The 27,407-nt window shown below is 44.0% G+C and overlaps 1 protein-coding gene across 1 annotated transcript; it reads left to right on the forward strand.

The window, feature by feature from the left end:
• Positions 1-1,957: 1,957 nt before the first annotated feature.
• On the forward strand, positions 1,958-26,452 carry RANGAP1 (Ran GTPase activating protein 1). The gene is made up of 16 exons (XM_054275356.1): positions 1,958-1,991; positions 3,963-4,092; positions 5,313-5,440; positions 6,374-6,433; positions 7,087-7,266; positions 8,099-8,233; positions 9,436-9,594; positions 9,768-9,881; positions 11,362-11,461; positions 12,184-12,268; positions 12,663-12,810; positions 13,277-13,390; positions 13,704-13,806; positions 15,481-15,569; positions 17,388-17,509; positions 22,620-26,452. Exons 2-16 carry the CDS (start codon positions 3,981-3,983, stop codon positions 22,687-22,689), a joined length of 1,719 nt encoding a protein of 572 aa, XP_054131331.1. The 5' UTR covers positions 1,958-1,991; positions 3,963-3,980; the 3' UTR covers positions 22,690-26,452.
• The last annotated feature ends 955 nt before the right edge of the window (positions 26,453-27,407 follow it).

Raw genomic sequence — 27,407 nt, forward strand, 5'->3', positions numbered from 1 at the left:
ATATTCTCCAGGTTCAAGCTCCTTCTCGAGATCACACTCATTTAGTTCCTCATCAGCTGTATGTGGCAGCTTTATGCTCATCTGCCTCATCTGGCAGCTTTATGCTTCTAACATACAACCAGTCTAGTGTTTAAGTGGTTCTTAATTTTCTCCAGTTGCAAAAGAAATGTGTCTTACTATTTATGAGGCTGGTCACCCAGCACCCTCAACTACTGACATTTTTTTCTTGGGTCCATATAAGCATTTGCTGTTGCTTATTAAAACCACAGTTGGGAAATTTGTGAGAGACTGGAAAATGCCTCTTACAATGTTTTGGGACTAAACAGCAGAATAAATCCTACCTATGGCCCTCCTCAACAGCAATCTCTCCAGGTATCTTCCACCTGTAATGCCACTTATATTGGTGCCTGTAGGTTGCAGGTTGCAGAGAAGGGACAGAGGTGCTGTGCAAACCCACTGCAGTAGCAGGCAGGTCTGTGCACAGCTCACCCTGCCTCACCCCATGTAGTGTTGTTTCTATACTCAGGAAGAAAATGTCCTGCACAATGTGCACACAAACCAAGGCTTTTTCGCATCCTGAAGCAGGAATGACTTTGCACTCCAGGGTGAAAGCGACAGATAAGAGGACATAGTCATATGCTATGCCAGAGGTTTAGGTTGGCCATGAGGAAGAATTCAGTCACAGAAAGGGTGATTGGGTATCAGGACAGGCTGTCCAGGGAGGTGGTGTTGTCACCGTCCCTGCAGGTGTTTAAGACAAACTTAGTGTCACTGTCTATTTGATAAGGCGTTGTTTGGTCATAGGTTGGACTTGATGATCTCAGAGATCTTTTCCAAGCCAACAGATTCTGTGATTCCGTGAAATGCCTTCCTCAGCAGAATGGTCTCAGTACATGCGAGTGTGAACAGGAGGCCCCAGGGACATTATCTAGGCGAGGTTTCACATCAGAAGGTGCTCATGTCCCTCCTGCGGGCTTGCGGGAGCTGTCCCAGCGACCCTTCCGCGAACGGGGGTTGTGAGCGTGGCCCGGCCCCGCACAGCCCGCTCAGGCCCCAGCCGCGCCCGGAGCCGGGGGCAGGACTACAGCTCCCGGCGTGCCCCGCGGCCGCCGCCGCGCGTGCCCCCGCAGCCCCGCCCACGCCCGGCGTGGCGACATCGGCTGAGGCGCGGCGCCGGAGCGCGTCCCGTGACGTCACGAGGCAGCAGCCAATCCCGGAGCGGGGAGCAGAACTGCCGGCGTTCAAATCCTCCGCCTCCCCCGCCCGCCCCTCACCCAGCGGCCCCGGCGCGGCGGCGTGAGGCTCCCGCGCCTTCCCCGGCGGCGGAACCCCCGAACAGGTGAGGGCAGGGGAGCGGCGGCGGCCGCTGCCGTTAGCGGCCGGGGAGGGGCCGTGCGTGAGCGGAGGCGATCCCGCGGGCTGACGCGCTCCTCGGCCCCGCCTGCGGGGGGCGCTCCCAGGCGCAGGCGGGGGTCCCCGCCCGTGGGTTCGCGTCACGCGTGTCCGGCCGCGGCTCCCGCTCCGCGCTCCCCGCGCGGGCGGGAAGGGTGATCCGGCGTTCCGGCCGTGCTTTGCCCCGGTGCGTGGGGCGGGAGCGTGCGGCCGGCGCTCGGCTGCTCCCCTTCCGCGGGGGAAGAGAGGAGGAGAGGAGCCTTGGGCACCCCTGGAGCCAGCGGCGCTGCGAGGCTGGCGGGGGCTGGCGGGGCGGGGACCTCGGCTGTCACCCCGCTCCGCCAGCGCCCCGTGGCTGGGTGAGCTGCAGGTAGCCGGTGTATTGGCTGTTGGGGTCGACGAAGTGTTATAATTAAAGTGTTGAACTAACTTTTGGTCATCAGGAAGAGTAAAGTTTCATACAAACCCTAAGTGAAAAGGAAGCCTGTCTTTAGGCATTTTCAGATCTTGGTTGTGTTTGCCAAACAGATTAACTCTTCCTTTTTTCTTCTTCCCCCCAGGCTTTCTCTGCAGAAGACTTAACAGTGAAGAGACCTCTGGTAGGTGGACAGTTGGGTGTGGCTGACATGTGCTGTAAAACATGCTCCGGGATGTGATGCTGGATTTGTATGTTGAGATTAGGAGGTAGTCTGTGTGTAAGGTGAAGAACGATAAAGGAGATTCAAGGGAAAGAGAAGCTGGGAGGGTGTGAACATCTGTAAGGAAGATGATCGTAGTAGAATGGAACTGATTTTTAAGAGTAAAGTTGTTATTTGAACTAGGTGGACAGACTAACTTCTGCAGATATTAACTTCTGTTCCTGTCTGGTAAAGCCTTTATGGTTTGGTGGCTGTCCTCTTTTTCTTCCTTCTCAGTGTTGGGTTGGCAGAGGCAGGGAATGTCCATGGGTTTGGTATCTGGGTGGTCTGGTAGGAATGGAGTCAGTTACATGGGTTTGATGCCTTAAGTTTTAGCTTTCATATTTTCTAGATTCTGTACTGCCTTAGTGTGTAACTCTGAGCTTCGTATAAAGTGTCAGCAAGTTCTCTTCACAGGGCAGTTAGGCAAAGCAATCCTTTTCCAGCCCCAGAACCAAGGACACTTGCAGCTTCAGACCCAAAAAGTGTAAACAACAGCAAATTGAGGAGAGCAATCTGGGAGGATGGAACTTCATAAGCTGTAATTGGACAATTAACCCCAATATGTAAATGGACCAAAACTTACAGTATAAGTGGGAAGACTTGTGACCGGGTGTCCCTCTTGGGTGGAGCCATGGCCAGGCTCTTGTACTGCCCAAGGTGTATCCTTTGAAGGCCATTTAATAAATACCTGCTTTATTCCTTTAACACTGTCTAGCCTCTGGTCCAGGTAGCCTCACTAGGCATCAGGTTTCTTTCTAGTGGCAGCACCTACTTGAGAGGCTAGTCATCCTAAAAAAATTGTGTTCTTCAGCCTTGGAGATTTTCACCCCTTGTTTCCAAAAGGGATATTAAAATTAAAGACCTCTGAAGAGAAGTCATACTCTGGGGAAGCTGGAGGCTTTACAAATGGGTATCAGGAGGAAAGTATGTGGGGGAAAATACAGTTTTTGTATAGGGGATATTTTAAAACCAGCACTGTTGGCCTCAAACAGCTACAAGAGTGTGGAGTGACTTCTAATCAGACAGGAGTGGAAGGGAACCGATTTTGTGTTGGAGGAATGGAACTTCATCCCTTCTGACATCTAAAGTCTAAGTGTGTGGTTTCTAAGCATTAGTTGTGTGTAGCCTTTTATCCCAACAGAGGCAGTGGGATAAGAAATGCACTCTGTTTATCCTGCTCGATGGATGCAGGCCAGTTCCTTCAGACAGTGATTAATATTCATTAAATAATGCTATGCAGATGCTACCAGGCGTGGCTGGCTTCAAACTTGTCTCAAGGCTAGATGTTCACTAATTTATTGTAAGTGTAAGATCATCCTGTTTAATGTGTGCTCAATTTGTGTGGAACATCTGAAAGGAAAGAGCACCCAGGAAGCTGAGAGAGTTTTGTATGCAGCACAACACAGTGTTTTCAGCAACGCGGTGGTTCTGGAACTGTGCTGACAAGGGCACTTCTGGGAATATCACTGAAAAGGAAAAGCAGCTGTGTTCATTCCAGCTTGCTAGAATGAGAGAGCAGGGGAAGCATGCAGCACATATAATTATAGGATGGAGGTTGAAATGAGAGGAATATTGCATTGCAATTGTTAATCTTGCACAAAGGATAATGTCTTAATGTGGCCTTAATCCATAGTTTTACCTACTGTTTATTTATGAAGTATATTGTCAGTGTTGGAAGAGTCAGCACCATCTGACTGGCTGGCTTTGGAATATTAATCTAGCTTAGCTGTCTTAATTGAGCTCTGGGGAAAAGTAGAAATGACATTGAAAACTCAATTAGATATCTGAGTAACAAAAACCACATGAGTGTTCAAATAAATATGGTTATTTGTATAGATTATGTATTGTAGTTTGAGAGGTTTTATGATGACCGTTTCTTTTAATTGACAGTTCTTAACTTTTGGGAAAATGGCATCAGAAGACATCACTAAACTTGCTGAGTCACTTGCCAAAACCAGTGTGGGTGGTGGACAGTTGAGCTTCAAAGGCCAGAGCCTTAAACTCAACACAGCTGAAGATGGTAAGAGAAGATACCCATGTGCTTTGAAAGCATCTCCCTGAAGTTGTCAAATCTTGTGCTAAACTTTCTGCTAATCCTGCATGGACAAGTTGTCATAACATATCTCTGATGGAGGGGTCTGTCAGCTACAACTGCTCCTGCTAGGGATCTTTCCTCCCCTTCTGGTACCCTGCTTTCACCTGGTGCCCTGGCAGTGCTGCAGCTGCTGTAACTGGGGTTTGGGTGCCTGGTTTGCAGGTGTTGTATTCTTGGTGTTCTCTCTAAGTGCTTTTGACAGTTACTGGGCATTAGAAGTCAGTGCTCCATTTGAGAACAGTAAATGAGTTTTATCATAGCTCTTGGAGCAATAGGTGCTCAGAGCAATGAGCTGATGTGTTAGCCTGCTGCAATAGTTCACTTTCTTTCTGCCCTGTTGCTGTATGTGTGTTTCACAATAAGTCTTACAGTGGCTGCTAATACATTTTCTCCAGAGACTTAAATGTATTTGATCAACATTTCTGCCATGCAAGAAAAACAGCATGTTTTTCAGAGAGGTTATTTGCTATAGTATATACCAAATTATATATATGTAGTATATATATATATATACTATATAGCCTTTTTTTTTCCTTTTGCTAATGCCAAAGGTGGAGCTTTTTTCTAGATTGGTTTAGCAGCTCAAAGGCACTGAACTATGGGGAAAGGCCTTGGAGCTTGGGAGCAATAGCAAGTGCCCATTGGCAGGAGAGATTGCAGCTTGCTTCTTTGCCTTGCATAGGATCACTGTGGAGCTAAATTGTTCCACCCTGATATGTTGGCTAAACAGACATTTCTTCTGCCAGTCAGTGGGAACTTTTTCCTGTTGGTGTGACACCAATGCTCATCAGCTTTTAACTTAGTTTCTGCACTTCTATAGGGACATTCACTCTAGCTTTTAATGCATGTGCTGAGTGGCAGAAGAATTTTATTTGGGAAGTAAAGAAACTTACTTTTGCAAATAGGAGGATGGCTATCAGAATAAAACATAGAATATAATAGAACAGTAGAATTATGAGAAGGCAGGATAGGGAATGGAGAGTGTCCTTTCTGGTGAGCTGACACTTCAGCTCTCCTCCCATTGCTGTTTCAGATTTTCTTCTAGCTGTTTTTGCTAGAGATTGAGCAAGTTTTACTGGATCTGAGGGTTACTGTGGTAACAAGACAATGGTTAAAAGACCAACTAGATTATCTGCTTCTTGCAGCTGAAGATGTGATCAAGCAAATTGAGGAGTTTGATGGCCTGGAAGCCTTGCGCCTGGAAGGCAACACAGTGGGAGTGGAGGCAGCCAAGGTTATTGCCAAGGCCTTGGAGAAGAAAAGTGAGCTCAAGGTGAGATTCTTAAGTAGGGGGTAGTCAAGGGGAAGAAATGATGTGGAAATACTGAAGGCTTCTCTAGGCTCTTCCTGCAGAAACCTGTCTTGAGTTACCTCTGAAGCTTGCTTGGTGGCTCTTCCAGGGGGAAGAGCAATCTTAGGAAAACACAGCATTACTTGGAGACTTTGGGATAATAGGGATACCTTCTGCATTCCTAACTTCCTGTTAGAATGCTTCCTGTGTAGAATGCTTCCAATCTTAAAGCTGGGAAGCTGTGTGATGAAGGGTCTTTATTGAAGGCAGCATCTGTAAACAAAGCCATGGCAACAAAAGACTAAGTTCAAATGAAGCTCTCTGAAAAACTGAGTCAAGTCTTCTGAGGAGTGAGTCTTCAGAGAATGTCTGAGTAGAGAGGAAATAATGGAGGAAATGCAACAGGAGGGTCATCTTTGCACAAGCTATGTTTTCGTACTGTTGCTCTAGCCTAATGTTAAGGGGATGCTGTGCTACTAGAGGCACTACACTGTCCCCTGAAGGAGAGTGCTATGAGACATTGATATGTATTAATCACCCAAATGTGGCTTTTCAAGTAAGTTCAGATTGTTGTGCTTCATACCTTAGTCAAATCTGCATTGCTAATGTATTCTTCTGTTTCCTGTTGGTTTTTAAGTGGCAATTTTCTCAGCAGAAAATAATTCCAGCTTGAACACAAACAAGAGTTCTTGTAATGTTTATAGTGTGAATTTCAGTTACTTTGTCCTTGCAAGTGAAGTGATTGTAACAGTGGTTCCTGCAGCTCTTTAGTACAATCAAATGACGACCTAAGGGAAGGGAGACAGCATTAAGCTGTCTCCAGTGATGTAAAGCATCTTGTGTGTGTAAATGTTTATTACAGCTAAGTTGACCTAAATATTTTAGTGGGTTTTATCTGTATGCTTCTTATTTTAGAGGTGTCATTGGAGTGACATGTTCACAGGCAGGCTAAGGTCTGAGATCCCTCCTGCTTTGGTAAGTAAAAACTAGATCTGAGACTTCTAACTAATATAACCTCTTTTCTCACCTGTCATGCTTTTTGTGGGAGTCTGCATTTTGGTACAGAGCTGATCCTTCTCTGTGCTGTTAGTGCTAAATGTCTCAGAATAGGTGAGTGGTTCTCTTCTGCTCTTCTGTGTGAGATGGAGAGGAGTTGATTAAAGGTTAAATGTGAGTCCATGCTGGTGAAGGAGCTTTTCACTGGGAAAAACCATCTTCATGACCCAACAGATAAAGTGAGAGCTAAGCTTTCCAAGTAAATCATATGACTGTGTCTTCTAAGACCATTACAGAGCTCCTCATCTCCTCGAGTCCTGTGAAGCCAGAACATAACTCAACATTGATGAAAACAGTATTTCTTTCAGCAGTGTAGAGCAGGAAATTCACTTTGAAGAGTATTTGACTTAAAGGGATGGGATAGAGTCTTGAGGGTTATCTTTAGCATAATTTGTGCAACTTCCTCTCTGGATTTAGTAGTAGACTTTTATTTCCCCATGCAGCTTTGCAGAATGTCTTCAGAGTGGAATTTTTTTTTTTGCAGCATCACTGTCATACCTAGCCACTGCAGTGATGCTGTCACTAAAAGTTAATCCATTCCCTCCCTCCCACGGCCATCTGTTTCCTCACAGATCTCTTTAGGGGATGCACTCATAGCTGCTGGAGCCCAGCTGGTGGAGCTGGACCTGAGTGACAATGCCTTTGGGCCTGATGGTGTGCGGGGCTTTGAGGCCCTGCTGAAGAGCCCTGCATGCTACACCCTGCAGGAACTCAAGCTCAATAACTGTGGCATGGGCATTGGTGGTGGCAAGGTAAGGCTTATCTCCTCTTGGGAATGAAGTTGGAAGCAATCTTTGGTGATGGCCAACTCCCCTGATTAAGGCAGCTACAAGTACACCGGGTTCTTCAAGCTTGCTCTAGTCAGGTTTTGAATATGGAGACTTCACAAGCGTTATGAATAGCCTAGCCCAGTGTTGAACAACCCTCACAGTTAAAAAAGGGAGTTTGTGTTAAAGTGGTGTTTTCTCTGCACTTTGTGTGCAGTTCTGTCTGACTCTGCCTTCTTTGTACCACCTTCTCTCCTTATCTTGTTGTTCTGGCTATTTTTACACATGGGTAATATGTCCCCCACAGCCTTTTCTTTCCAGCCTTAATCTCAGGGGTCAGTATTATCCTAGTGAGTAAAATTCTCCAGTTCTTCAGTTATCCTTGGCACCCTTTGCTGGACTTGCCCCAGTAAATCCATGTAGGAACCTGGACACTGCTTGATGCATTTCACAGGGCTAAGCAGAGAAGGATCTCTACTTCTGTGAATGCTTTTTCCCAGGGCAGCCCAGTAGAATTCCTTTGCTTCAAGTGTGTATTGGTAGCTCATGGTCAACTTCCTACCCATACAAGCTTGCCTGATTAGAAGCAAAATGTTCTTGATGGCTCAGTGTGTTTTACTGTTGCAAAATTATCAATTCTTTCCTGAGACCAATGTGCAAGTTTTGCAGATAGGGAGTTTTATTGTATACCTGTTGTAGGAACAGGTACCTGTCAGTGATGCCCAAAGTGTTTCTCAAGAGGTGGATCTATGAAACACAGTAGGATTCCTGTAGAGTGATATGGTAGGAGAGTATAAGCAGCTTGTTTTATCTTTAGATATTGGCAGCTGCTCTGAAAGAGTGTCACAGGAAATCAAGTGCCCAGGGCAAGCCTCTTGCTTTAAAAATATTTGTGGCTGGCAGAAATCGTCTGGAGAATGATGGTGCCACTGCCCTGGCTGAAGCCTTCGGGGTGAGTATCAAGCCAGAGCTGCTTTGGCAGCAAATTTGAGCAAGGTATGATTCAGTGCTGGTATTAAAGGTGATGCACAGAGAGTTTGCCTCAGCTAGGAGGCAGGAGCTGCTGGTCTGGTCACTAAAGTCACCATGTTTCTTGCTGCTGGAACTGGAGTCTTCAACAAGTGGAATTAGAGTTGCTGACTGAGTGTTTTTGTGACCTGAATTTCCAAACACATAGCTAGTTGCTGTGTAAAGTAGTTACCTGAGGGAGAAATAGTCATCTCCTGAGTAATTTAATAGTCCTGTTCCTTTTCCTCTCTCTGTGCTAATGGTTGGTGACTGGCACTGGGGTGGGTATCCCAGCTTGTTCTCATGAGTGCTGCTTTGCTCAGTCCTCTGGCAAAAGCAGCCTGGTGTTTTTGCTAGGATCATCTGGTCAGAGCTTGAAGTGTTGCCTGGCTTTCTCCAGCTGTTGCTGGCCCACTTGCACTTTTGTGGGAGGAAAACAATTCACTGTGATTGGGGCCACCTAATTCCCTCTTCATGCTTCAGTTTTTGCTAGAAGTGACTTCTGAATTACAATGCATATTGTCAGCTATATTGACAATGATATCACAGGTTACAGGTTGACTTTTTCTGTAAAGAACTGCCTAGATGTGGTTTTGATTATTCAGTAATCATGGCCAAAATAAGACTTTTTAAATACTAGAGTTGTATAAAAATGTGATTAGTGGAGAATCAAGATTGAATGGCACTACCTAAGTGGGATTAATTACTGTGTTATGTGATGTGCTGTTTAGTCCATAAACAATATTTGTACTGGGTTTCTTACATGCTTGCTTCTCAGGTCAGGGCAAAATGTAGATTTTAATTAGAAAATTAAAGTGATGTTGTATGGTCTATTTCAGTGTTTTTGAACCACTGGTGAAGAACTCATGTTATAAGTTCTTTAGAGTAGGCACACAGGACAATGATACTCGTGTCTCTTTGAATCAGGGCTTTGTATTTATCTGGCACTTGCCATGTGTCTGTGATTTCACTTAGATTTATGATAGAATTGCTGGTAAATAATTCACTGTAGAAAAACCAATGGAGTTTTGAAACTCAAAACAATTTTAAGTAAATCTAAGAGTGGAGCAGCATGCTCTTGAGCTGAGGTTGAATTGAAGCTGAATGCTCTCTAAAAGCTTTTTTTTTGTCTACATCCTTTCCCAGATCATTGGGACTCTAGAAGAGGTTCATATGCCACAGAATGGAATCAACCATCCTGGCATAACAGCACTGGCACAGGCCTTTGCTATCAACCCACTGCTGAAGGTTATAAACTTGAATGACAACACCTTCACGGAGAAAGGAGCTGTGGCCATGGCAGACGTGAGTTGTTTTAAGAAGTTGTTTTGGGTTTTGTCTCAAGTCTGGTTGGCATGAGCACCTTTGGATTAGTGCAACCATGTCCTGTTGCAGTAGGAAAGAGGACATTCCAGAAGGAATAGGATGCTCACTTACTTGCATGTCCACTTCCACATCTGTGCTGTCTTGTTCTGCAGACTCTGAAGGCGCTCCGTCAGATTGAGGTGATCAACTTTGGGGACTGCCTGGTGCGTTCCAAGGGCGCTGTTGCCATTGCTGATGCTGTTAAAGAAGGGCTTCATAAATTAAAGGTATTGTCTGCTTGCTCTTCAGCTCTTTGAAAAATGCCAAGTTTTCCATTTCATGTTTCTCTGCTCATTCTCCTACTGCTACTGATTACTTTAGGATAGGATTCAGTCCCATGCAGGCTCTGTGCTCACAGCTGAAACCAAGAGGCTGTGCTGTGGGTCAGTGGCATCCCACCATCCAGTGAGGGCTGTGCTATGTGGAGGTGAACCAGTGATCTCTTTAGTCTTTGTTTCATCTTTTTGCTGCTGCTGGCTCAGCTCAGCAAGTGCTACTCAAGAAATCTGATCATGGCAGTACCTGCTATTAGAACTTCCCAGAGCTTCAAGAGTGGGGACTGACATGAAGGGGACTTCATGAGCAGCTTGTCTTTTCAGCATTTCATAGCTCATACAGTTAGTGCCTTTTCTTTGTTGGAGCATCAATCAAGGGTTCAAGTATTTTTATTTTTTTGGTGATACAACAGCCTCCTACATCAGTATTTGCACAGGACTTGAATCTGACAACATTCTGGATAGGCTGAAGTCAGAATTGAGAACATAAGCAAACTAGGATCTTTAGAAACACCTGCCATGAGTCATAATTACCCTGACACAGATGCTGAACATGTGATTTCCTAATCTTGCAAAGACAAGAATTAACCTTATATACCTATTTGTGTGTATGAACCTGGTATAGAAAGAAGCAGGTTCTTTGTGGTTTGTGATCCCTTGCTTGGGCTTCTGCTGGTTCAGCTGGAACTTGTCTGAATCTCCCAAGCAAACGTAAGTAATGGGATATTGAGATGAACAGACAGAAGTAATTTTTTCCAGAGCAGAAATGGTTAAGGGAAAGTAGCATGAAGCAATTGCAGCTGATTCATTCTGTTCAAGGACTGCTTCCCTTCTCCTGTTAATATTCAATCCCTTCTCAGGAAGGGATTGATTGAGCACAATGTGGAATGGTGGGGGATGGTGTCTGGCTGTTGAATTCCTTTACTCTTACTAGTCCACATGGTTTCTCTGCTGGCTGGCTCTGTCAGAAGTAGTACCACTCATGGCTTTTTATTTGAAGGCCTTCACATGCAACTGAGGTGTCAAAAGAAATGTGCAATATGCTCAGTATAGTAGCTGCCCTTCTTCTGTTAGACTTAGCAGAGTGGGAGTTTTGGAGTGCTCTTGAGACCCTTGATAAGTGAAGATCTTTAGTCAGCTGACTGCTAAGGACTGAAATGTCTGCACCTTTTAGGTGCACAGTGATTTGTAGGTATTTTAGAATTGCCACCTTTAATAGTGCTGCTCTTAGCCACCAGTATGTTTCAAAATTCCCCTTTTAAGTATATGAGGTAGGAGTATGTCAGGCTTTATTTTCAATTAATAACACTTCTTTTTTGCTGGGAGCCTCTTCAAATGGGTCTTTCCAGGACAATTGTGAGGACATTAAATTTATGAATATGATAAATTTTAATAGGAATTCTGCAGACAAAATGTTCTTTTGCATTTTTAGGAACTGAATTTGTCTTTCTGTGAGATCAAGCGAGATGCTGCTCTGACTGTTGCTGAAGCTATTGAAGATAAGACAGAGTTGGAGAAGTTGGATCTCAATGGTATGTAGGTTTGCTAGATCAAAGTATGTGTAGTTTGATTCCAATCAGAAACCACTAGGAAGAATGTTGACAGAACCGTGTATTCTATTCTTGCTATTGTCAGCATATAAAAACCAGTACTCAATAGCTGAACTTGTATCATCTTGGGACAGGAAATAGTTAGATCTTGAAAGTTTTCTTAATCCATGAACTCAGTCAATTGGTAAGCATTTTTGGTACACCTGATAAGGTGGAGAGATTAGGCTAATACCTATACCTGTTTTCAGTAAAACTCTGAATTTTTCAGTTCTATCTCAGATACTTCATACTTGTAAACAAAAACCTTTTGTGCAGCTCTAGAGAAGAGTGTGAGAACTTTGCCTTTGTTGGCTTTTGGTTTTCATACCTTGGGTCACTGCATTTCACTGGTGCTGTGCTGTGTGCCCTTGTTTTAGAATCACTAAGAACAAGAGTTGTTTAGAGAAATAACAGCAAGTCTCTCAAACTCTGAAGCATTAGGGGATTTTCAGCTCCAACCATTGTGTAATGCTGCTGAAATTTGTTTAACCATCGTTTGATTCTCTGTGATAAGTGCAGTTTGTGTTGCTGCCTCTAAGGTGTTGTGCAGAAATGGCATGTAACTGATTTCAGAAACAAGAGCTAGACAAGAATATACAGGTAAATCCTCAAGAACAAACTTGTGTGCATCTGTCAAGTCCACTCCCTTTCCTCTGTCAATCTAGGTAACTGTCTGGGAGAAGAGGTGTGTGAGCAGCTCCATGAGATCCTTGAAGGCTTCAATATGGCATCAGTGCTGGGATCTTTGAGGTAGGCATGGTACCAGAGTTTAAATCACAAGTTTTCTCACAATTTTCATCAACACTTTCATTGACTTATCTCATTTTAAACTAAGAACTCATTGGTGGTGGATGTTGATCTGAGTGTGGAGCACAGCCAAGGATGTGTTTTAAACTTGTTTTGTTTTTGTTTTCATTGATGGACTTACCTTAGCATAAGTAACTGATTGTGTTTGATCTTTTCTTGCTGTTCTCAGCTGGGTGACTGATGTCTGAGTGTCCTCTTGGTGTGTTGTAGGTGGCATGTGCTTCTTGCAGTGGGACTTTGAGGAGAGGCTGCTCTTTTTTTCTTGAACAGTTTTGAGTTCTAGTGTACAGGAATTCCAGGTGTGTAATTAATGGAATGTGTAACATTCTAACCTTAGTGATGATGAAGGGGAGGAGGATGATGAGGAGGAGGAGGAGGAGGATGAAGATGAGGAGGAGGAAGAGGAGGAGGAACAGCAACAGCTGAAGGAGAGAGGAGCAGAAGAGCAGGAGTCACTGACTCCTAAGAAGATAATTGATTCACAGGTAAGCTTACTGCCAGATGGATTTTGGTTTCATCAGCTGGAGAAGAGTAAAGGAGGAAATGAGACTGTGGAGTCTAAACTTGAAGTGCTGACAGGCAGTCACATTCCTGCATGGGCTGGCACTATTGCACCAGGGAGACAACATTCAGGAAATAAAGTGGATCAGTTGAAGTGTGTTTTGTTAAAGTGGGCCTGTTGTACCCCTGCATGGAGGGAAGGGCTGAGTAGTGGTGGTAACAAGTCTCCCATGTTCAGGAAGTGGTGGGGACCTTGTACATGCAGTGCTGTGCCCTCATGCTGGCACATCCTGGCCACTGCAGCTCTGGGCTTAGGTCAGCCTCAGGCTGTTTCCAAACAAAACAGGTTCTGGCCTGGTATAGCTGTGCCCTGAGCTGCCCCATCTGCTTTTGCTGAACCCATTTATTTACTTCCAAGAATAAACTTGAGATGTATTCCACCTGTTTCAGGCTTCAACTCCAGTGCCATCTCCTCCTGTGGATGTTGCCACGTTCCTTGCTTTCCCATCACCAGAGAAGCTGCTGCGACTAGGACCAAAGTGCTCTGTGCTGATAGCTCAGCAGGTGGGTGAGCTGGTGCTTCTCTGGGCTTGATTTTTCTCTCAAAATTGTTTAATTGCCAGAGATGATAACTTGACCTAGATTTCTTCAGTGATCCCAAAGACCCTTATGGAAGCAGGTGATGCAGATAATTCTTAAACTGGCATCAGAGCTTCTACATAAAATAATTGTGTTTGTGTTGCTTGTGCCTTGTGATATGGCCAAGGCAAAGCTGATGTCAGTCAGCTGAAGAGCAATTCTTTCCACGGCCCTAGCAGAGTTCAGTGTTGTGTAGCTGTCTAGCAGTTAACTGATGCCTATTTTTTTCCTCTTTCAGACAGATACATCTGATGTAGAGAAAGTAGTTACAACCCTTCTGAGGATATCCTCAGTCTTCAAAGATGAGGCCCCAGTGAAAACAGCAGTGCATGAAACAACAGGTGATTGGGCCTTTCTTCACTTTGTGCTGTGAGCTGGTTCAGTGCCATAGACACCACTGCAAGGTGGACAGGGCCCCTGTGAGCCAAGCCATTGGGCCTTTTTGTCCCTGGCAGATAACAAAGTTCCAAGCTGTGCCCTGCTGTTGTGTAGAGTGGAAGATTCATTCTGAACCTGGCAGATTTTGTGGTGCCAAAGCCTCTGTTGTAGTGGCCCAGGGCTGCCCTTACTGCATCTTTTTGATGCTGGGCTGTCCATAGCCAGTAGTTCTGTGTTTTAAGGCCAGTTACCTTTACAAGGCTGTTTATTTAAAAAGTGTTTTGCAAGAAGTGCCTCCCTAGTGTAGTATTATGAGATTGTAAAGAGACACCTTTTAGTTGATGTCTCGTATCTTTTAACTTCTTCAGGAAGCAGAGATTTCCAACATGGGGCAAGACACAGAAACCAATCTTCAAAAAAAGGACCATTTCTCACACTATATTGGAGTAGTAGTTTGGGTTAGGTCTAACTAGTCTGTGGACTACTAGTATATCCCTTCATGGTTTTGTTTGGAAATAGGAATTTCCAAACAATCCTGGGTTTCTGGCCACTGCCTTTCATTTTTTTCCAATCTCCCAGCAGTTCAATTCTCCCACACATGAGCTACCCATCATCATTGTGCAAAAGAATTGGATCAATTATTTTGAAGACCACTTAAAGTGGTGTACTGTGCATTTCCCTAGTTTGGAATTCGCAGATGTGGTGAAACTGTTTTACAAACAGTAACGCAATAGCTCTCTGCAATTGATTGAGTTGAATCAGTGAAAAATAGTCAGGTGGCACCTCACTGAGTTACTGCACCTTGGCTCATGCCTGTTAGGAGTGGTCTCTAGTAAAAAATGGAACAAAGGATATTAGTGTTGTCTCAAGTTTGTTTGTTTACATATTTATTCCTGCTTTTTCAGGAAAGGTAGAACCTGGCAATTACTTTCTTTCCATAAAAGCAGTCATCTGCTGACAGTGAGGGCCCTGGTTAATGTCTGGCACTGTTCTACAGCCACTGCAGTGAATTGTGCCCATTCTAAGAAAACAGAATTGTCAGAGGTCAAAAATGGGTTGCCTTGCCACCTTGTATGCATGAGAGATTAAAGCACTGGTTTGCCCATTGTTTGTGGCATAGTATTGGTCCTGAGGGAGCCCAGAAAACAGCTGAACAAACTTTCTTCTTGTGTTCTCTCATTGTTTGTGGTTTCAAATGAAAGGTGAATTGTTGCTGGCCTTTAAGAAGTCAAGACTCTACCTCTTGATGAGCTCTAGCTCATCTGCTCATGTTTGTATGCATGTTTATATGTATGTATGTGTACGTAGCATGCATGCTCAAATGCACTGAGCAGAGCAGCTGGTGGTCTATAGGACTGGGGGATATTGCATGTGAAGCTTGGCAGTGTGGGAATTCTCATGTGAGCTTTGTGTGTTTTGCTGGATGTTTTACATTTTGATTTTTCTTCTTTATACTTAAGGTATTTTATCTGTCTTAATGTTTCAGAGCTTATAGCTATAGAGACAAATGAAATCTTAACAGATACTGTATCACAAAACTGATTTAACAGCTGAGTTTCTGTATGATCTATTTTAATCCTAAAATCCATTATTGTCCTTTTTTTGTGTTGATTATACCAATGTGCTTATCTCTTTAGATGCCTTGATGAAAAAAGCCTTCAGTTCTGCCACATTTAATTCAGATGCATTCATCTCAAACCTCTTGGTCCACATGGGACTGCTGAAGGTGAGGAAGCAGGAAAGAGTTAAGTCATGGTCTGTTTAGGCTGTTGAAGGCCAGACTGGCAGGATTTTGGGCAATTATGTTGCCATGGAAGCAGCTGGGTGCCTGTGCATGCCTGATGCCCAGGGACAATGGAAGTCTGCAATTTGCAGTTTCTGCTGGACCTGCAAGGTTGCATTAGGATGAAGGATGTGTCTCGTTTTTGTACATCTCCTGCTTAATGTGCTCTGCATTTTCAGTCCTTCCCTGAAGGTAGGGAGGCTCAGGTAAGGCAGTAATGCAGCTGCTGGACTGTGGTGTCTATAAAAGCCATGTCAGTGTTAGTAGTTATTGGGGTCCTTTAGGGCATTTCTTGAGAACACGTCTCAAAAATGTGTATCATCTACTCATGCCAGATCAGTGGCATTCAACTTCATGCTTTGGAGACTCTTTGCCAAATGCTGGTGTTAAGTAATTAGTTGCAAGGAATAAACTCCTTGTGAGAAGATGGAGGGTCAGTAGGAAGCCTGTGATTTTTCATAGAATTAGTGGCTTTATTTTCAGTGAGGTGACTGTGGAGTGGTTCTCTCTGCAAAGCCTTAAACACCTTTGCCTGCTTGTGCTACAAGGGTTAGTGTTTCTCACTGCCTTAAGGCCTGGAAGCTGGGAATATAAACTTGGACTAAGACAATTCTAAACTACAGAAAAGCCATAATCTGCTACAGCAGCCTGCTATTAAGCAGGTTTATGAATGTCCTTCTGGTACTATCCAGCTTGGCATTCAGACCCTCATTGACATGCATGGATATGATTTCATTTCCTAAAAATCAGTTTTGCCTCTCCCTATATTCATTGCATACTGGACCAGCACTGAGCTTCTCACTTCCCAGAAAGGTCAGTGGAACCCAAGGTGGCATTTGGTTCTGCAGAATGCCTGTTTTGGGCACTGCCACCTACCTCTTGCCCATATGGAAAACAGCAATAAGCATGAGGCACAAAGCACAAACCTGTGCTCCTGAAGAATTCTTTCAAGCTGGGAAGTGGCACTGAGGTTAAAGCCCAGGACGATCAGCCTGCTGATTCACATCTGGGATGTGCCTAATTCATTCCCAGTCCCCTGCTTGTGGAGAAGGGGCAGACTCCATTTTCAGTCCTGTGTAGCTGGAAACATGTGAGCAAGAGATATTCTTAAAAGTGTGAACTCCAAGGTCATAGAGCAGGAACACAGGTCTGGACCCTGTTTGCAGAGTGAGGAGTTTTGTTGAAATGCCAGTAGAGAAATAAATGAAAACAATGTAAGAGTTGGGACATGCAGGGTAACATCCCATTAGGAGTAAGAATAACTTATGCATCATGTAAGCAAGGGGGTGACTGTTGGCCTTATCTTGTACATAACTGTGAGAGCAGTTCTGGGAACACTGCATCACGTTCTGGGAGCCTGTCAAAGAGCTGGAGGTGGTATAAAAATGAGCTACAGAGTAATACAATAAAAATTGTTAAGGCAACTGAATTCTTTATGGATTGAAGTCTCGTGAAATTCCTCAGGAGAACACTTTGACACAGAGCCTCTGAGAAGATTTGGCTGTTTCACTTGCAGGTTCACTACTCCCTTTCCCTATTAGTACTACTGTCAGTTGATAAGTACTTAAATATTCTTGATGCATTATTTCAGGTGCTGGGAGGCTATGGGATTGGCTACCTTTGTCTTGTACTTAATCTAGTGACCAGGTTTCTCTCCTGCAGTGAGAGGTGTGGGAGCACTTCATTCAGCAGAGAATTCCTTGTCTGTGAATTAAATCAAATCCCCTTTGTCTGATGTCTGATTTCTTGTCCATTTCTCAGAGTGAAGAGAAGATCAAAACTGTACCAAGTCTCTATGGTATTCTTATGACTTTGAACCATATGGTCCAGCAGGATTATTTCCCTAAATCCCTGGCCCCAGTTCTCTCAGCTTTTGTTACAAAGTGAGTATTGTATTTGCCATGAAGTCTTCTCTGTGGGAGCTTGTGCAACTCTTTGAGGGTTAATAGCTACATGTAAGCTGTTGTGAATGCCCACTGAATGTTCTGCAAGTGAGAATTAACAGTTTAATAGGCCTCTATTTTATCTTGTTTACTGCAGTATGTGAGGTTCAGAGTTAAAAAAAAAAAACTCAAAGAGGGAAAAGTGGGAAGTTGGCTTTGCAAGGAAGTGGCTCTGAAGGAGGGACTGCTCATGCCTCTCACAGAAGAGCTGTTTTGAGCTTAAGGAAACCTGCTGGGTTTCTGGCCACTGCATGAGTGAACTGGATCTAACTATGCCCTCCAAGTCCTCCTTCAGAGTTCAGAGGGTCAGCAGAGCTCTGCCAGAGTTGTCATGCTGTGTGACACTGAACACCGGCAGATGAAAACCGCAAAACACAAAGACTGAATTTGTTTTTAAATGGAACTTCCTGCTGTGATGGCAACAAAGTTAGTGATTTTTCTCAGAACTGAATGGGGAAGCATAAGTACTGAAGAAGCTGCTTGTACTGACTGCCTGTACTGAACGTTGTTACTTCCACAAGAGGTATAGAACCAACCCCTGCCCCCACCAGCTTTAGCTTTTTTGATGTCTTAAATGGCTATGGAAACCGTATCTCTACTGAATTAAATCAGTGTCACCTTCAGCATTGATATTTAGGGGGAAAACCCCACTAAACAGATTTACAATAGGATTGCATACTACTGTTCAACAGTCAGAGGAGAAGCAGTCCAAAAATGTTACCCAGGCAAAACAGCAGAGGCCTGAGATCTGTTTGGAGCTTGGTGGTTGGCTCAGCATGGACCATGTGCTGTGCAGGGTGAGAGCAGGTTCCAGAATGAGGCTTAAACCTTCCTGAATTTCATGGTAAAAGGGTTGGCAGCAGCTGCTGAGGATCCCTTGCTGGTGAAAGATGGAGGCATCAGATAGTTGTGGTCAGTATGAAACATGGAGAATAGGAATGCAGTCAGATACTGCTAGTCTGGCTTGGTCCTACTGGGCTTGGAAGCTGGCCCGGTTGTGATGGGGGGAAAGAATTTTTCCAAGCATTGGTGAGGCTGAAGCTGTCAAAACTGATATGGACACAAACCATACTAATGTCAGTTTTGGAAAATAAAGCATCTTGTTTACACATGTGAAAATGCTAACTGGAGGCCCTTCTTGTGGAACACTTTGCCTGCTGCCTCCTCTCTTTGTGTTGATCAGGTTAAGACACTTAGCCTTGCCAGTGACCATGTGCTTTGCCAACTGAACAAGTATTCCTCCAACTCAGCCATTATAGGTTTAAGCAAGAAGTACCAGGACTTGCCATATCACTGAATTTCTGCTCTTTCCTACACTGATGCCTTGCTCTTGCTTATTCATCAAGCCCCAGCCCTCAAAATGGAATTTAAATTGCTGGAAGCTGAGAGTACAGGAGAAAGACTTTGGTTTGGGGCATTTGACTGTCCTAATTGTTTATGTCAGGTAGCAAGGCCCAGAGTAGCCTCTTAATTCTAAGTGTCCTAACACATTTTGTTCAGAAAAGGCACATGTACAGGAAGAGGGGAGACACGTGTATGTAGGCTTTTCTCAGAAAATGTTTTTAAGCTGTAGCTGCTTAAAGAAAGAGTAAAATTTTGGTCTTTATGAATCCATCAACAACAACCCTATTGAAGCCAGAGCCAGCATTTCACTACAAGAACAAGAGGGGAGAGTCTCTTGGTGGAAGGTTCAGACTGTTCATAGGCTCTGTAGAAGCTGAGTGAGAGCTGAGAGCCTCCCTTAGTGAAAGGCAGATCTTCCTGCCTTCCTATGTATGGACCAGTGCTAATCCAAGCCTCCACTGGCCCTGGTGCTATGAAATGCTTGGAGCTGAGGTTTGCTGCTTTACAATCTTGCTGCAAGCTGTGATTTTAAAGGGAAGCTTTTGTCCTGTGCTGCATAGTGAAGTTCATACTAGATACAAGCAATCTATCTCTGGTATATGAACATAGGCCTTTCCCTTAAGGGAACAAGGACAACAGCTCTTAAATCTGTGCCTGGGTAAATGTAAACAGTTCAAGAACCCCCCAGTCCAGATAAACAGCCTGGTGTGGTTTCACCCCAGCTGCCACCAAAGCCCCATACAGCCATTTACTCTCGGCCCAGTGGGCTGGGGAAGAGCAGGGAAAGACTGAAAGTGAGAAAACTTGGGCCTTGGTGTGAAGGTGGGTTAATAGGTAAAGCAAAAGCTGCATCTGCAAGCAAAGCACAACAAGGAATTTGTCACTTCCACCATCTCCAGGAAAGCTCCATGCTGCTGGGATGGGGTGAGAAACAAAGTGCCTTGATGCTGTGTGAGCCCTGCTCAGCAGCAACTGAAACATCCCTGTGTTAGCAGCACTGCTTCCAGCACAAATCCAAAACACAGCCCCTCCTGTGAAGAAAATTATCCCAGCCAACACCAACACACAGCCTCTCAGTTAACCTCTATCCCTTGTCTCTTCTTGGGATTCAGTCAGAATAAAATTGCAATCTTAAAATTAAACCTCTGCCTGGTTAACCTAGTAATGTTCAGAACTCATCTGGCCTCTGTTTCTGCAACAAATCCAATTTCACTCTGTCAAACCTGTGATTCCTTCACTTGCAGAAAACTAATATGCATTTTTGTGATATTTTCTATTTTTTTTTCTCCTTTTGGTTTGCATTTAGCTCTTCTGAGCTTTTAGAGCTGTAAAGTTCTTGTAGCTGCCTAGGCTGGAGCTCTGCTGTCTTTCACTGCAAGGGGCTTCTGGAACAGGCACTTACCTCCTTCCTTTTGTGACAATTTGTTGTTGTAGGCAGTGTTCTCTATTCCATAATAATTACAGAATTTTGGATACAGACTGTAAACAGCATCCATCTTACTCTGCTTGCTGTCAAACCTTATTTGGGTTTTTTGGACGCAAGAGGGTGCTGTGAATCCACATGTGCTTTTCTATAATTTTTTAAGTGGAAATACTGAAAGTATGTGGATGTCTGCCTGCCCACCTGTGATGTGCTGGAGGTGATGGGTTTGTGTTTGGTTGGTTTTTTTGGGTATTTTTTTTTAATGTTGCTCTTTGGTGTTGAATTGCATCATATCACTGGTCTCTTCCAACAGTCTGTAGCACAGAGGGGCAGGCAGGTAACTCCACAGCAAATAAGGAGAATTTTATGGCTAGAGGAGGCTTAGTGTCAGGAGAGGGGGCTGAGGGATCTTGTCTGTGATCAACATCAGTGGTCCAGGTTCTCTAGTTCCAAAAATGGGCAGCTGCCTGGATGGAGCCAGCTCCCTCATTGCAAACAGGGCTGGGTCTTCCAGAGATGAGGGCTGAAATATATCTCCAGCACTTTGAAGATCAGCTCCAAGCTGTGATTCTGTGACACTGTGTGTTCAGTATGAGTGGTCTCGGGAGGAATAAAAAGGGTTAAGTCTTCTCCAGGGTGTGCTTCTGTTAAAGAGCAGCAGCCATGGAGTGAAGAACCAAACAACCTCTGCAGTTCTTGGTTGTGCTCTACACCTGGAGGTGAACTCCTTGCTCCTTCCTAGAAATTCCTCTCTTTATTTCAGCTCACCCCTTTCCCCAAATTGAGTAGGCTTCACAGCTGTGCATTGTTAAAGGTTATTTTGCTGAGGTGAGGTGGGAGAGAGGTAAAATGAACGATTTCTATTCTCAGAACAATGGAAAATATTGGATTAAAATTCTTTGGAGGAAGTTCCCTAATGTATGGATTGAGACTGGTAAAAGTTTCAGTGATGCTGAGCCAGCAATTAGCCTGCAGAAACAGAAATATATATTACTGGGGGGCAATGGAAACATTACAGAGATTTATCCTCATGTTAACCCTGCTGTGAGTGTATTTCCATGGTTAAATTTCAGGGAGCAGGTTATTCTGTGTAAATCTGACTTAGCTATTGCAGTGTCTGTCTTGGCCCCTTTCAGGTGATGCTCTGCATGTTCTGTGGGCTGTTTTAAGGCACCCTGAAAGGTGACCCTGCTGCATTTTTCCCAACCTGGAAATGAAACTTGAGATAATTTTAGTAAGGAGGTAATATAAAAGGGAATCTAATATAACAGGGAATCTTTATTTGAAGACCTCCAGAGGCAGTTATGGGAAGATGTCCACAGAAGTCCACCCCTCCCCAGGGGTGAGTACATTTTATAGGTTTTAGAAAACTAGCATATTTGGTAAGAAGCCCCAGTTAGGAGGACAAGTGGTGATGCAATTCCCCCCAGGTTAAGCCCCTTCTCTGGAGTCTCCCCCTTCAGCACTAGCTGTGCTTTGTCCATGAAAATGTATCTTGGCTCCCAGGAAGAACCAAGATAGTGTGGAGCCTTGCACCTCCTGAGGCTTGGAGCTCTGGAATTTGTTTTGTCTTTCTGCTTAAGGAAAGGCTATGAAAAAGTACTGGGAAAACTGGTCACTAATACAATAGACCACAGAGCTGCAAATGCATGTGTGAAGATTACAGAGAACATAGAAAAGAGAAAAAGGCAAAACCTAAATGGCGTCAGCCCAGCAAAGCCAGTCAGGTGTTACTTGACATCAGGGAAGAGTAACAGGAGGTTATGCTGCCTCTTTTAAAGACTTTAAAAGTCCTGAGACCAGAGTCATCATTGGATAGCTTGCAGATGACTTGGTGAGGAAAGATTGGAGTCCTCACAGGATCATCTCCTGTGTTTTGGGGCTCCAAACAGTGAAACTTTACGGGAAAAACCCTTTGCCAAAAGAGAGGGAAGGGGGTTTCCACCTCCATCATTGTACCCAGAATGAGACACTGGGCTGCAGAGATAAAAGTCAGTAGCAGATTGTTTATAGTTATGGAAATAAATGTTCTGATTCTTGGCCATTGGCTTCCTGACTTGGACTCTCAGGAGAGAGTTTTCCACAGCAGGCTCTGAATGGGAAGCAGTGATCTGGGCAGCAGTGATGGAGTGGTACTGGAAAAGGTAACAGGGCAAAATCTGTAGGTTTTGGGGCATAAACATCCAGTGCATTGGAAACAGTGTTTATTTGCTTAGTCAAAGGCAGACACAAAGCCATTCTTAAATTCAGTACTTTAAATCTCTCTCTCCCTTCTTTCCACAGACCCAACCGTGCCCTTGACTCCTGTTCATTTGCTCGCCACATGCTCTTACAGACCCTCCACCAGCTGTAGGAGACCAGAGCTGCCCTTCCTTCCTTCCCTTCTTCCCCATGGGACTGCCATCAGCAGAGAACTCGGAGCTGCATAGTGGGAGAGGATCCCAGAGCCCATACAGACATGCTGTCCTTTTTTTTTCCCCCTGTAGGAAATCTGTCCTTTCTTCTGCTTTCATAAACTTGAACAAATCCTGCTGAATTGTCTTCCTACTCCTCTTGAAGTGATTCCCTGGTCTGTAGGGCAGGTGCTTACCCTAAAATAAGTCTCTACTGCTGTGAGCTCAGCATGAATTGAAGAGTTCTCCATTTTGGTTGCATTGCCAAGGATGCCAAGACTAACACAGGGCCCAGAAGAGCTCTCATCTGGATCAGCCCAGTTGGGCATTCTGTTTTATTGGACTTTGACTCCTGCCTTATAGCATTTAGCACTGTGCCAGAGGGAGGCTGTGCTGCTGCTGCTGCCCTGCTTCTCTGAGCCAGAGGGGTGAGGTGTGATCCCCTTTGGTTCTTCTTTCAAGTCTGTTGTCAAAGGTAGTGTGTGGCTGATTCTTATTTTAATATCCTCTTCCCCTTCTGCTATGGCTTGGAGTATTTGTGTAGTGTGGTTGATCCTGGTGGCCATTGCTTAAAGGAATGAACATATTTTATTGTAAATTTTTTTTGCCATTGCCTGTGTTGTTTATTCTTCCTGCCCCTTTTCCTTCTCACCCTAATTAAATAGGCTTGGTTTGGAAATGAATACAGTCCATGAAATCCCTGTGGAATGTGTCCCTTTCTCTTCCCTTTGACAAAACACTGGGTCTGTGTGCACTGGTCACATGTTTGAAAGCCAAGCACATGTAAAAATATGGAGAGAGAAGGCTGTGCTTTTCTCTTGGACTGAGCAAGTAGCAGCAGATGCCCTTAAATCTGTCTGGAGGATTGTCCATGTGTCCATACAGCCGTCTGAGCCACCATGACATTCCTCCATACAACTTACAAATGTTTATGTCAATTGCCTGAAATGTTATGTAAATAAAAATTAACTCCACAGCCTTATCATCATTTCTAAAGCCTACACTGGGATTTGGAAGCCTATTTTGCAGCTTTATGTGATTGCAGAGTTTGCAGTGGAACACAAAATGGGACTGGAATGGAGCCTGGTTTGTGTGAGGAGAGAGGCACCAGTCAAGTGACCAGCCAAGCTATCGAGTCACAAACCTTGTTTGTGCAGCCTCCCATCTCTTCTCTTGGTGGTCTCCTGCTCCTGTCCAAAACAGGAACGTGGCAAAGGAGCACATTTTCCTCCAGGCATCTTCAAATTCCTATTTAGCCCAGTCTAAACAGGAAAAGCAGTGCCAACACTTATTAGCAGTAGCCTGGTACTCAGCTGTAAGTAGTGTGAGGCAAACATTGAACTTGTTACTGTCCCACATTCCCAGGATGAGGTAAATTTATGCCCTTCATCTCATTGCCTAAAAAACCAGGCTGGAATTCACAGGAATATCCACAGGAACCTGGAAATGTTAAGAATGATTGGATTGAAAACTCCATCACAAATCTTTCTGGTGTGACCTCATGCACAGCCAAGATTTGGCCAGCCCATGTCTTGCTGGATTTCCCTCTGGAAAGCTGTGACTTGATGCTCTGACCATTTGAATGCTGATTTTTTTCTGCCTCTTATCAAATGCATGGACTAGTTCTTGAATTTTGCAGTGGTTGTGAAAAAATAAATGTAATCAAAGGGCCAGATCTGTTGGGCAGAGCTCCATGGACTTGGTGAGGTTGTAATACCCCTGCTTTCATGGAGGTTAGATGGTTACAGACTCAGGAGAGCAACGTGACATTTAGGGCTTTGGCCAGACTCCAAATTGGTGTGGTCAGTCTTGCTTTTCTTCAGAATTTGGGGCTTATTAGCTTACATCTACTAGCCCTTTGTAAATATGCAAAATAATATTTTTAAACGTGGCCTACTTAGCAAACCAGGACACACAGCTTGCAAAAATGTGTCTGTGCTTTGCTGTTACAGCACAGTGGCTCTGTATGGAGTCCTCTGATCCTGCATATCTACAACTTTGATAATGTACTGTGGTTGTGGGTGCAAAGCTCACAAGCAGGTGAGGAAAATGGAAGCTCCAGCTCAGATTCTCAGCCACAGTTCTCAGACTGCAGATGAGAATTTCTCTCCAGACAAAACAGGGAGGAGTTAGGATGTTGTGATGTATTCTATAGGACAGCAACACCTCTCTTGTGGGCCTCATTTTCTTGAAGATGAGAAGAAAATAATTTTAGATTAATTCTGGCTTGTTAGAACTGTCAGAGTCCCTCACTCTTCCCCTCTTCATTCACCTTCCTGAGGAAAGAAGCCTTTGGATCCAGCAGCTGACAGGAAACACAACTAATGATGATTATTTGTATAATTTAAAAGTACCTTCTCTTCCTTTCATTTGGGAACACTTGCACTTTCTCCCTGTGTCCCTGAGTTCAGCTGAGCAGCAGCCAATCAACATCACTCAGTAATTTCATCAGTCTTTTAGAAGGACAAGACAAGCAAGAGAGCAAGGCTGAAGTAAGAAGGGCTTCTCTGTGATAGAGCTGGAAAACCTGAATTTCAAATTAATCTAAGAAACACAAGAAAAAATATTTAATCTCCCTGACTTTAGGATGACCAGGAGCAAAAGAAGAAAAAAAAAATGATGGGTGGAATTTTTTAAGCTCATTAATACCTTTGGAGGAAAGTTTGCTGTAAAACATCATCTCTGACTTCTTGCAAGCCTGTGAAACTAACAGAGGTTCTGCGTCCTAAAATAAAACAAATGCTGAAGAAAAGGCATAAATGGGAAAGCCAATTTCATCAAACTTTCCAAAATCATGCTACCAGTTAACTATTCAGTCTTTTCATTAAATCACAGCTTCCCAGAATGGTTTGGGTGGAAGGGACATTAAAGCTCATCTCATTCCCCTCATGGGCAGGGACACCTTCCACTATCCCAGGCTGCTCCAAGCCCCATCCAGCCTGGCCTTGGATGTTTCCAGGGATCCAGGGGCAGCCACAGCTTCTCTAAGCAGCCTGTGCCAGGACCTCACCACCCTACCAGGGAAGAACTTTTGTCTTCAAGAAAAATCACCCAGCAGATCAAAGTTTTTCACAATTTCCCTTTTTAAAGCAACAAGGAAAAGCGAAAGCTCGCCTAGGAAATTAAAGATTCTTCTTAAAAATGTATCAATTTATACTTTCCAAGTAAATAGAGAATCTGTGACAATGCCACACTTCTTTTTACAAAGGACTGGTTTTTTTTATTTTCAGAGAAAGATTCATATTTATGTGATCCCCCCTAAAAGAAACAAAATATTAGATAACACAAATATGCAGTGATCAATCAGTTAAAGTTATTCTACCTAAAATTTATATCCATGAGCTATGAAATAATAAGCTTGAACATCATCCTATACTCATCTACCCCCAGAAAAGTTATTTACCATTAGCAGCCATCAAATCCCATCTCAGAGCTCTACTGGGAGGGATTCCCATTGTGCTGCAATCCAGAACTGCCCTCATGGTGTGACTCAGCTTTTAAAGGTAATAACAACCTGGTTTTGTCTGTCTTCAAAGGAAATATCTTTTTGGGGGGATGTGCTGTTGGTAGTATTTGGGTTTTTCTGATGGGTGGCAGTGACAGATTTTTTTATATTGATTGTGGATACTGATTCTCATTGTTTCTGAAGAAGAACCCCCATATTTATAGATCTCCCATTTAGATCTCAAAGCGCTGAATAAAGGTGGATTCCACTTTGGTTTAGACCTGGCTTTGCCTGTTGCTTTCAGGGAACATAAAATGTTTCTCATTTTAGGTTTTACTGACTCCTTCCAGAGCTGATTTATGTAAATAACTTGTATCTCCTTCCCTGGCCTTGCTGGCTGCCTCTGTTCTGCTGCTGGTTTTAATTCAGGATTTTAACTTCAGTTCAAGAGCCTGTTTGCTTGAGGGTCAGTAGAGCTCCCAGTGAGCACAATCACACTTAGACTTTGCCTCTTGCACTCCTGCAATCTGGGGATAAAGGGAAGTAAAGTTTTGATCTGGGACCTTGGACTCCTTAAATTGCTAATACATACTCCCAGACACAACATTCTGAAAGGCTGGGTTTGTGAGTATGAGTTCTCTTTGGTCTGTGTGTTGGGATTGAAATTCGTTCCTTGGATTTTTTTGGCCTTTGGAAAGGCTGGATAAACTCCTAAAGTGGGTGGTGTGGAATTGTCAAAATCAGCTCCTCTGATCTCAAACAGATGAGATTTGTGGTTTTTCCAAGCTCAGCTAAACCTGTTCGATAGCTCCTGCCACAAGCTGCTACTCCAGTGGGCTCTGGGAATGCAGGGATTGCTCAGGACTTCTGGTGGGATGGCAAAGGCCAAAAATGGCAGTGGCTCCATCCCCTGAGGCATATTCAAGTCTAGATCCCTCTGACACCAATGGTGTAGCTCCTCTGCTTATCTAAAATGTCTGTGAAAATTAACACACTTTTGCCCATCATGAAATTTATCCTGCATTTTTCCAAAATGTAATTATTTACCAAAGTGGGCTGTCCTGAAGTTGAATTTTTTGAGCCTCTGTGCCTTAAGTCCTGAAATATTTGGAGTTTATTTAACTGAAAAGAATACTTATTGTGTATAGTGAAAGCATTGGCTCCTGACTGCCAGCTCTCATTCCACCAGTTCAGTCATGAGGTGGTTAAGGGTTATTTATAGCTCTTAGACAT

Source organism: Melozone crissalis, unplaced genomic scaffold, assembly GCF_028551555.1.
Source record: "Melozone crissalis strain CALT ecotype California unplaced genomic scaffold, PUWL_Pcris_2 ptg000004l_1, whole genome shotgun sequence".
NCBI classification, from domain to species: domain Eukaryota; kingdom Metazoa; phylum Chordata; class Aves; order Passeriformes; family Passerellidae; genus Melozone; species Melozone crissalis.

Bases quoted from the DNA above. Each gene is read 5' to 3' on its own strand.
- RANGAP1 (XM_054275356.1), top strand. From the start codon at position 3,981: ATGGCATCAGAAGACATCACTAAACTTGCTGAGTCACTTGCCAAAACC. The intron at 8,234-9,435 runs GTGAGTATCAAG...ATCCTTTCCCAG, and splicing joins CCCTGGCTGAAGCCTTCGGG to ATCATTGGGACTCTAGAAGA. The intron at 9,882-11,361 runs GTATTGTCTGCT...TTGCATTTTTAG, and splicing joins AAGGGCTTCATAAATTAAAG to GAACTGAATTTGTCTTTCTG.